This window comes from Apostichopus japonicus, chromosome 8 (assembly GCF_037975245.1).
Source record: "Apostichopus japonicus isolate 1M-3 chromosome 8, ASM3797524v1, whole genome shotgun sequence".
Lineage (NCBI taxonomy): Eukaryota > Metazoa > Echinodermata > Holothuroidea > Aspidochirotida > Stichopodidae > Apostichopus > Apostichopus japonicus.
Window position 1 is genome coordinate 4,810,593 of NC_092568.1, and position 11,479 is coordinate 4,822,071.

An 11,479-nucleotide genomic window follows, 5' to 3' on the forward strand; every position below is an offset into this window, starting at 1 on the left:
ATCTATATATATCTATATACATATATATATATATATATATATATATATATACATAGTTATATTTATAAGTGTATCTAAAACAGATACAATTAATCCCTACTCATACGATTGTCTGATCCCTAAATTGGGACATAGAACATTAATTTATTTTCTTGTTAATGTTAGAAATGATACAAAATTAATATTTTCGAAATGAGGACAAGTTTATGCAATTTAAACAGTCACCAACGTCTATTTACAATTTACACAATCACTTATAGGCTACAAGGTAAAGGAAGTGGCCTTAAAGCAGAATAAATTAATTGACAAGGTCAAGAAACAGTGGCGGAGCGTCCATATAGTCAGGGGCGGATGCCCCCCCCCCCCTGACGGACTCAAATGGACTGCTGGGCCCTTTTCAGCTTTTTACCACTCTTTACTTATTCGCGATTATTGACTTTTTTATTGCGCTCTCATCTACCTATTGACATTTGTCACATTTTGTTCGTGTAATTTCCTGACAAAATGCTCTAACGGCTATTTATTCTTCGTTTATTTGCAAATTTGCAAGGCCCGGAAAGGGTCATTTCCGGTGATCTAGGGAGTATCTATACTCAAAAAAATTCTGTACGCTCCGCGCCAACTTGTGGTGGCGCTCCGCTTAGATAGTGTCCAAAGCGCCCTTACAGACCATTCTCGCCCCCTCTGACCAATACCCCTAGCTCCGCCACTGTCAAGAAATGGTAGATGACCGGTGATACAACCAATATTTACCCATGGTGATCAAACATGGCATCAAATCAAACGTATAGCTTCATATATCGTTGACTTAGGTAAGAAAATGAAAGCTGTAATAATCAAACCATTAACAAATATTCAAATAATTGCGATGGCTTACATAATCAAACGTAGCACTATACGATTATAACTACTTGAAGGTCATCACTTCATAATCAAACTAAAGAGTTGCAAAACCCTTTGTTGTTTAATTTGACATTGCTCCTTTGCAACATGAACATGAATCATATAAAACAAATCTTAGGTATATAAGAAAGTGAAAACTTACACATAAAATACAGTATTTTTAATCGTAAAAGCAAAAATACATTTGAATGATTAAACTAACGATGAAATAAGTAATAAAATTAATAAATTGCGTTGTGAAAACTTGGTTAGTCAACTGGAGAGAACGTTTAAATGAGCAAATTTACAATGAAAACCAAAGAAAACATTCTTGCACCAAGTGATTAATATAGAAAAGTATGATAATGATGAATTAAACGCTGTAAAACTACTTCAAGATACTGATTGGAAACAAATAGATATACATTCTACGGCTATGACAGTGATAGTGAGTCTAGTTGATTCCCTGTCCAGAACTAATTTGCCTCAGTCCATAAAAAACTGTTTATAAGTTTCAAAGCGTGGTGTCACACGTGATGGGGCATCTGATCATGATTCATGGTTGTGTTCAATGATACCTACTTCAGAATATTATTTATATTCATCAAAGACATCACTGAATGAACCAATCATGTGTGATAAAGCAACAACGCATGGTCCTAATGTTTGGTTATGTTTTTCTTTGTCTGAAAATACGGGCTCCTAAGCTAGACGTCTGAAAATGGACCGACACCGTACACGTGGGAATAAACAGGGGAAAACTTATTGGTCAAAAGAGCGAAAGGTTAAAGACCTTGCAGGAGTTTGGCAGGAACTTAAAGGGGGTATAATATCACTTCCTCACAATAAGCAGGGTCGTAGCCATCGGGAACTGTGGAACACGTGCATCACTCTTCCAGTCCGTAAGATTTGCCTCCATTTTCTTTATATTCATGATGACAGATGCACGCCAAGTAGTACTCGCAAATGAAGTTAAACGTGATGGAAAATATAGCACCATGAATACATTTTGGAAGTTACAGAAATGAAAACACAGTTCTTCCGACGGATAAGAATCCAAACTTGATATCATTGAAACTAATGTGTGGAGAAAGAGAGGCTATCTTTCAGAAAATGTTACAATGATTCTAATTAGTTGAGATTTGCCACCGGACAAGACGTTGACAAATCAGGGGTTCGTTTTTATTTGCTTGAAGTAAATCACTTCAAATCACGTCAGTGGAGCGAATTTATAATACAATGTGTGTACGTCAACACCACAGGTTGTAGGTACAACAGCGGGGAGTCATCTTACTGTTAACTCTAAATTTTGGGTGATGTAAGATTGCGAATTGTCCAGCATGGAATTGACATGCAATGAGCACAAACATTTGGCTTCCCCACCTTACACTACTTTTGTAAGACTATTCACATATTTCTAAATGGCTGTGTTGACTTGATACTATAATTATTACATCAAGGTTGGTATGAGCTCGATAATACCATTTCTTCTTCAGTCTAACCACATTTTCGAAATTACATATTTACGATTAACTTCTCACTAACTATGTTGCAATTATGACAAATTAACTAATAAATAAGTGAATCATACAGCACTTTTGACATTAAGAAATGGAAGTTCTCAACTTTATAAAGTGCACTTATAGTCTTATACATTTTTGAAAACATGTTGATAATGTTCGTCCCAGGGGAGGTTAGAATCAAAACAACTACATGCAAATTATTATGTGATATTGGTGAAATATTATATAATTAGTTTTACTGTCATCTAAAGACTGCAGTTATTCGAGAATTAGGGATATTCGTAAATTAGATGGATAGAAGGATAGATAGATAAGCGGACGATTGCATGATGTATCAAATACTGCCGAGTGACCGGTATGTAAGCATCCTGTAGTATCTGACCCAACCGAAATTATCATATCATAATATTTTGGTTGAAGAAGCAATTCTTCCTGATTTATTATTTGACTTTTGTTTTCTCGTCATCTTCTTAACATTTTACAACTCTAACGCTTTTTGCTGCTTCCTTTCAAATGTCTAAACCCGTCCCATGGAGTTAATAAAACGGTTTATAAACTGTTCTTATAACGTGGAAAGGTAGAGAAACTTGCTATGATCATGAAAGGGAAACCCCATAAGGTAATTTACGAAGAGGTTTTAATATCACTATGCAACATAAACTCAATGGTTATTCAAATAGAAATGTGCAAAATAACTACAAAATGGCAGGGTACTACGAGCCACGCTATAGCAGTTACCCGTCATTAACTTGTAATCCGATTTCCTCTCCCTGAGGCGCTGCATTGTAATTGTTTCCATTTTTTCTTGTTCTACAAAAGTAGATAGCTGCATGCACTGGTATTGTAGCGATGATGACAATGGACAATAGGGCGCAGATGGCCCAGCAGCTAACACAATCTGTTGGTGACGGTGACGGTAACGGTGACGGTGACGGTGACGGTGACGATGACAATGTCGGTGAAGGTGACGGTGTCGAAGACGATGATGGTGGAGGGTTCGCGGTATGGTTTCCTGAAAAAACAGATAACATCATGTTATCATGGCTTCATATATATAATGTCTTAGGATAGTAAACCTTATAAGGCAGAATTCATTTCTTGTTTGTCTTTACTTCTTTTTGTTGCATTACATTTTTGTTTGTCCTTACTTTCAGCCGCTAGAATTGAGTTTTTGAAACCATATTTTAGGAAAAGACCCAGTTCTAATCAAATGAAGCATTTGTTTCAATCATTGGGTAAAACTGTCCTTGTAAATTTAAGTAAATTTGTTAGTAAGATTCTGAAAACTTTTGTCTCTTAAAGAAGGTTCTTTCTCTAAACAGTTTCATCTAACTTCAGACTTTCTAAAATCTTCCTCCACCCCCCCCCCTTTCTCCTCTCAAACTATTCCGCACAAATCGTTGAGAGAACGTGCGTCAATCTTTTCTCTTTCCTTATTACTCCCAATGATCTTAAGGTATATGTTTTTGTCATTTTTTTTAATCTTTGGATTGCTATTGAAGTGTACCGTGTATATGTATTTTATACCTCACTGAGGTGGTGTGGAGAAAATAAACTGAAACTGTAAAGTTATTGTTATACTAAAACTAAATTTGCTACATTTGTACTAAGCTCCGTTATGTCAGAAAAGGGAATGTATTAGGGTCCTCCCCTCTCCCTGGTTCCCATTCCTGCCCTTCCTCCAAATGCTGAGGAAAGGAAAAATGAAGGAAGTCATAACAAACAACAAAAGGAGTTTGTGGCAGCTTCGCCTGTACCCATTGAAATATTCCCAGGCTGAAGGCATTCGATGTGATACAGTTTGACCACTTACTGATGTTTGCACCCTCTAAAACCCACCACCCCCTCCTCCCCTCCTCCTCTTCCCCGCGGATGTAGCTCTAAAGTAAGATCGCATATCGGATCAAAATACCTGATGAGAAAAGATCTGCATGTTAAGAATAAAAGAGACACCTTTTCTTTGTAATTTTTTAGTTTTTGGTTTTGATTTCGGGGTTGAACGCGAATGGGAAATGAGTAAATGTAATTCAAAATGTGGAAATCATTGAGGTATAGGGAAAAGAGGCAATTTTTTCTTTTTACATATTCCAGGGAGTTATGTATATTGTAACACTTACGTTCATTAAATCAGAAGCGAAGGGGTCAGAGGCGGGCAAACATGTGCAATGTGTATTGAAAACTTTACAAACGAGAAAGCTCGAAAATTGCCAAGCTCTTACCATTCATTTTCAATGTAGCATACGACTCGTGACGAAATTTATACCCTGAAAGAATGACAACACATTGTAGACATTCCGGATACTCGATATCTTCTTGGTCATCGCTAATGGTAACTTGGATTGTAACGGATGAATTGCATCTATCGAGGATACATGACGAGGAAGCTGACATATTGAAGATCGAAATATTTCTGTTGAGCACTGTCCAGGAGATGTCTGCTGCAGGATGAGTGTTATTAACAACACATGTCAAGTCTACGTTTCCGTTGTCAGCAGCAATAATGCAATGGTGTTTACTTTCACAATTTTTGATGAATGATACACTATTGTCATCTGGTGTTTTGTAACGATGCAACATCATCGAAGATCTTGTGTAAGTATGATTCACAAGACATATTGAAGTTAGTATCAGTTGGCCAGGATCATCGTATTTATCTGTCATAGTAATGGTCTTGCCACTAGGTTCTGCTGTTTGAATAAACATTGTTTCGCTATCACAACTACTTTGTAGTACCTCATTATAACTAGTGTCCTCATTAATATCAATGTATTTGGTCCTGTATACATTAGCAAGATTTGTAGGTCCCATCAAAAGAACCGACGCGTTCTTCGTCCTTTCGGAAACTGATAAACCTGATGGGGTACATGTCAGGGTTTGTGTTTTTTCGATATCTATCTTTACATTGATGGTAGAAGAAGACACAAACATATCTGAGGATTGGTCCTTGTAACTCTGTTCAGTGGCGTCCATCACTGCCGCCTCCGCAGTATCATTGTACCAAGTTAGAGTTACTGCTGGCCGTCCAATCATTGTACATGTCAACTTGAGTTCACCATACCAAAACAAACGGCAATCATCACCCTGGCAACCATCTATTGCGGGAAACATCTGTGTTGTGGGTACTAAAAAGAAAAGAACATTACAGAAAGGTACCTTCGGAAAGTATAAAAAAATCCCTTCGAAAGGGATTTCACAGGTATTTTAACCGATAATTTAGCTGTTCAAACATTTAATCAGACTTTTAGTGTTTTTTTTTCAACATGTTACTAACTGCTTCTGACATAACGTGATGCTTATACAACGTTGACTCCCATGTTTTCAAAATCAGATATTTAGACAAGTAGAACATACTGTCTATGGTATACCCAGGTTAGCTACTGAGTGACAAAGTCTCACAAGAGACTGTGAATGGCACCTCAATGGTCTCACTATGTATCATCAACATATAAGTTCTTACCCACGACAAGTACGTCTATGGACGTGGATACATCGCCACCAGCATCTAAAATAGCGTCAACACGATACCTCCCTTCATCACTCAGCGAAACGTTTCTAAATACCAGGGAACCGTTCTGAGCAATCGTCAAGTCATTGCTTCTAGGTCCGGCCTGCCTGTCATCTAGTAACGTGACAACGGATTGTGAATAATCGTCAAAATACCAGTAGAAGCCATATACAGGCTCACTTACACTGCAGTTGATGATACCAGGTCGATGAAGATTAAGATACAGCCGTGAATCGCAATGGACTGTAGGTTCTGTCTCTTCTGTAAAGTAAACATGTGGAATATCTGATTGTAAATAAATAAAATCTTTGATGTTTGGAATGATTTGGATTGGCAGACAAAAGTATAAACAATTTATAAAATCAATAAACAAAATATACTTTTCTAGTATACAATCTCACGTTTATGGTAAATATAATAATCAAACAAAAGAATCAATGCTGCAGAAGCTTTCTGAGCAGTTTAGCCATTTATAATAAAAGATAATAAATAAAAGACATATCCAGGATAACGGTGTCATTTTCTTTCCTCCCATCTCCCTTTTGCCTTTGTGTTATGCTCCTTCTTAGCAGACATAGTTTTTTACAATATTAGAAAGTTGTAAATATTTGCTTTGAAAACAAGACATAACGATATTTTTTTTAATTGAATTGTACAATGATAAAAGATTGAAAGTTAAAAGGCTATTACTACTGCTAAGTTGCAAGCATGAGTACCTAAAATGCAGAGCTGCATTTGTTATATGTTTCAAACAGAATGCAAAGCTGTAAGGAGGTTTGATTGATGACTTCCTCGTACTTGGGCATGAGCGAATGTTATCCTTGTAAGATGTCATAAAAACGTTTTGTTGATATGATTTCAGCAGATACTGCTAACCCTTTGATGAACTTTGACCTTCACAATAACCAATACATTTATTATCAAAATGATACCTTCTCATGTAAGTAGGAGACTAATCAATATCACATTTCCTTAGCTATGGTGGTCACAACTTTTTCGCATTTAAGCTATAGCTGACGTCAAATTACTTTGACCTAAACTATTATCAAGGGGTTTGTCCAAATCAGAATGGGTACCGTAACAAACATGTTTTCGTTCTTGAGATAAGGTAGGTACAAGGTCTTCATTGTTTTATCCTGTTGACTACACATGACTCTCGATAAAATATTCCTCTGCTACTTCTGCTAAAATATTGTGGATATCAAGTTTGACACATTTCATCGAAACGTCAGTTTACATGTCCCTTCTAAGCTCCCTAATCAACCTATTATTACATTACTGTGAACTAAGGCTAGTGCACCAGGAGGTCCTGGGTCATTTATAGTTAATATGATCACATGTATGAAACCTTGACGTCCACAAACCTCTCACGACATTTCAGCCAAATCAAAGCAAAAACGAAGAAATGGCAGTCTTTCAATCACGATGGCAAAAAGTGACAGAATTTCGGCAAAATCGCACGATAGCTATATTTCAGCTGAAAGCTATTAGCTGAGCTGAAAATACAATCACTTTACAACGCATGATTTCGCAATCATTTCTTAACAAACGTTACTTGGAACAGTAAATGCTTACCTGATTTTGCTCGTAAACTCAACGTTAGTAGGACACCGATTACTAACCAGTAAATATAAATATCTGAAAAAAATGACAGATATGCAGACGTTTATTCGTGGTAGTGTAGATTTTGCTAGGCTTATAAGGGTATTGTATAACAAGGTTGGTAATTCCTTTTTCATTAAGAAAATAAACAGTTCCCAACAAGTGCGGTAGGTTTCTACGTGTTCACTTTAAACTATGGATGTACTCATAATTATAGAGCACAAAGAAGATATGGTGACATAACAACAATTAAAAGGAAAATACATTACGGCAGCGGCTCAGTACAGTCATATTGTCATTTATAATACCATACTATTATGACGTCAAATTAATTTTATAGTTTGATATCGCATAATGAGAATAAGATCCACATGGTTCCACAACGAATAACATTCAGGGTATTTCGAAATAAGTTTAGGTTTTACAAATATACTAAATTCCGAAATGCCATAAGGATTATGTCAATAGTAGAAGTCGCCAAGTAGGCCAAAAGTGATAAATAAATATATACCAAATAGCAACTCCAATACTTCACGAGGCTGTGTATCATTTTCTATGTATAGCATGCTACAACATAGATATGTTTTGCTATAGTAATTAATAGAGTAGTGGGAACGAAATCCAGCTACTCTGATGACTCTGAACTTTTCTGGTCATCATCTCATAGATCAAATTGACCCACCCTCTTCTATTAGAATCACTTAACTTCCTCATCCTTACCTACTTTCTGCTAAGATTTACACGTACAACACACAAACCCACACGCAGAAATACTTACTCATCTTCGCCTGCCTCTTGAGAAATGAGAGCGGATTAGTTTCCTTCGGTTTCTGAATGAAATTGTTGTTTTCCGTCTTAGACGATTGTTAGACTTCAGCACATTATCCTTGCCGTTGTCTTGAAGATTGCATAGCAACATAAAAATGGAAAAGTGTTTCTCCAAGTTTTTCAGTTGATGTATCAACTTAGGAATGAAACTCAGAACTCATGCAGAACGTTGAGAGACAATTCAGTGTAATTTAAATGTTAAAAAGGGACTAAATGTTACACTTATGGGTTGCTTATTCACTTGACACATCCTAAGCAGGGACGTCGCTAGAGGGGGTGTGAGAGTGTCTCACCCCCCCCCCCCAATCTGGGTGAAAACTGACGATAGTTGGAAAATTGGAGTGCGACAGTCGGAATTTCCGACTGTCGCACTCTAATTTACCTAGACCTATAATATTACTGTGGTTGTGAATGACCGAAAAATGGACAAACTTCGGTCAAAATAGACCTTTAATCAGTCATATTAACCGCGTTTTCCTTGCCACTTTCAGAAATTGTATCTCGCGATCCTTATACTCCACCATACAAAACTTTGTATGATTTTGAATACTCTAAAATAAATACCTTATAAAAGAACCGTACAACGTTCGCCAGCTTCAATTCGGTTTATTTATGTACTAATTTTGCTATTGGGTGGGTTGACCCTGTTCGCTAGCTTCAAGTAAGTTCAGTTTATATCAGGGACGTAGCCAGGGGAGCAGTGGGAGCAACTGCCCCCGCCCCCCTTTCAGTATGATCCAAAACATGTAATAACTGTTGAGATTTTTGCATGGTACTTTGTCAGCGCTCTTTCGATCTTGAATACTCGTCAGCTCCGTTAACTCGATTATAATCGTAGAAACATTCAGGCCTACTGATTAAGCTACTTAGTTTGGCAGATGCAATTAGCTAAAGTTAGCCTATAGCCTATTACCAGCCTACAGTTGGCCACTGCGTAATAAAATACATATAGCCTACCTAACCGCACTCGATTGAGTGTCACGAATCGTATGCACAACGACTATGACAACGTGTATGGCAAGCCATATGGGACAAACACTGCATAATATATCCGCGTATTAATTGGAATTTATACGCGTATTAATTGGAATATATACGCGTATATATTATGAGCCAATCATATGGATTAAATATATCCGCGAATTAATTCGAATATATCCACGTTTTAATTCCAATATATACACGTATTAATTCGAATATATACACGTATTAATTCGAAAATATACACGTATTAAATAAAATACATATGGAGATTAAATCCAATATATGCACGGATTAATTAGAATATACACGAAAAAACAATTCCGCTCTTGCTGTGTACATATACCAACGATAAATGTATTGGTGGGTTCGCGAGATCGCTTCAAAAAGCGAAACTTTACACATGTAAAATTAATACGCGTATATATTCGCGGATATATTATGCGGTGTTTGTCCCACATGGCTTGCCATAAACGTGCGTTCTCATCCTTTTTATGATTCGTCATAAGTTGTTGCACGAACAGCATGTTATGAAGCTAAGCTAGCAATCGTACGTGATACGCGTTCACTATAAATAATTATTACACTGCTGAATATGAAAGTTGATATTGTCAATCAGTTAAGTTCGTCAAATGTATTAAAGTCCAGACATTGGACACTAAACAAGAATTATTCTACTGGAAAAAAAATATAAAAGAGCACTATGTTTGTCACACCTGAACAAAATCTGCTGATAATATGATATCATATGATAACGATGAAACTGGCAAAACATTGAACCAGATCGCATCTAAGGACCTTAAATTGTTCAACAACATAGATATGTTTAGCTATAGTAATTAATAGAGTAGTGGGAACGAAATCCAGCTACTCTGATGACCTCTGAACCCCATTTAAATAATGGTTTTATCGTGTTCGGTAAGAGCCCTTGATATTTGCTGGTCACCATCTCATCAAATTGACCCATCCTCTTCGATGAGAATTACCATACCTTCCTCTGCCTTACCCACACAAACACACACGCAGATATACTTACTCATCTTCGTCTGCCTCATGAGATTTGAGAGAGAGGATTATTTCCTTCGGTGTCTGAACGAAATGTCCAGGCTTGTACGTTTGTTAGGCTTCAGCACCTTATTCTTGCCGTTGTCTTTAACATTGTATGGCAACAGACAAAATGGAAAAGTGTTTCTCCAGGTTTGACAGTTGATGTATCAAATAAAGAATGATACTCGATAAATATACTCGATTTTCCTCCCGAATTACAAATATCAAAGTGTACAATGTCCTATGGCTACCTAAGACACACCCAGTAATAGTACAGGTTCAAAGGATTACTTCTTCAAATACATTCAAACACAAACAAAAAAGTTATTGCCAATTGTAATGGATGATACCTTCTTTGCTTCATTAACGTCAAGAACAAACACTAAACTCGGTTACACCTGCTGGGTCATGTGACCCCCAGTTTCGTAAGAACAAAGAGAACAAAGAGGACAAAGAGAACGAAGAACTTTTGGCGCGTCATTATGTGTACATAGCAGCGATGGATATTTCAGTGGGGAGTTGTTATGGAACTCCCTGATCTCAGGTCCAGATAGAAGATAATAAAGTATCACCTTTCATAACTGTCTGCATTTTGTAGCATCCAGAGGAAAACTTCACGTGAAAGCAACGGAAAGTTAACTTTTCAGAGGGCGGCATGCTGTTTGGGGAGAGTCTTCAATGCCTTTAAGTGACTGGATAAATAAAGATCCCTCCATTGCATACAGAAACATGAGAAAGAAGTACTATTCATTTGTGTGAATAATCGTATGCATGAAATTAAAATCAATAGTTCGGATTAAGAATGGCAACATTTTACCCTCCTGTCCGCTTACTTTGCAACTGTAGTTTAGGAACACAATACAACAAATAACATTAAATATTGAATGCAAATCTCCAACAGCCATATTCTTGACGGTACTGATAGCTCACATAAACTGTTGACAACATTTCAATGTCCCTATTCAAACAAATGCTTACTTAGCCCAACAGCATTAAACACATCCAACGAAACATTTCCGGGTATTGATGTATCCATGTGGTTGCAATACACAGCGAAATAAACGGTAAACATTTTATTTCGGCGATACTAAATCGTAAGAGAGCTTTAACA

At 36.8% G+C, this 11,479-nt stretch overlaps 1 protein-coding gene across 3 annotated transcripts; it reads right to left on the bottom strand.

Moving 5' to 3' along the window:
- Positions 1-373: 373 nt before the first annotated feature.
- LOC139971757 (uncharacterized) lies at positions 374-10,948 on the bottom strand. 3 transcript variants are annotated; one of them, XM_071978488.1, is made up of 6 exons: positions 10,358-10,772; positions 8,291-8,409; positions 7,486-7,548; positions 5,863-6,171; positions 4,625-5,527; positions 374-3,417 (listed from the first exon to the last, which is right to left on the bottom strand). In XM_071978488.1, exons 2-6 carry the CDS (start codon positions 8,292-8,294, stop codon positions 3,140-3,142), a joined length of 1,557 nt encoding a protein of 518 aa, XP_071834589.1. In that variant the 5' UTR covers positions 8,295-8,409; positions 10,358-10,772; the 3' UTR covers positions 374-3,139. The 3 variants fall into 3 exon arrangements, with proteins under 3 accessions (XP_071834589.1, XP_071834588.1, XP_071834587.1); XM_071978487.1 differs by lacking the exon at positions 8,291-8,409 and having other exon boundaries at positions 5,863-6,162; positions 10,358-10,948; XM_071978486.1 differs by lacking the exon at positions 8,291-8,409 and having other exon boundaries at positions 10,358-10,767.
- Positions 10,949-11,479: the final 531 nt, after the last annotated feature.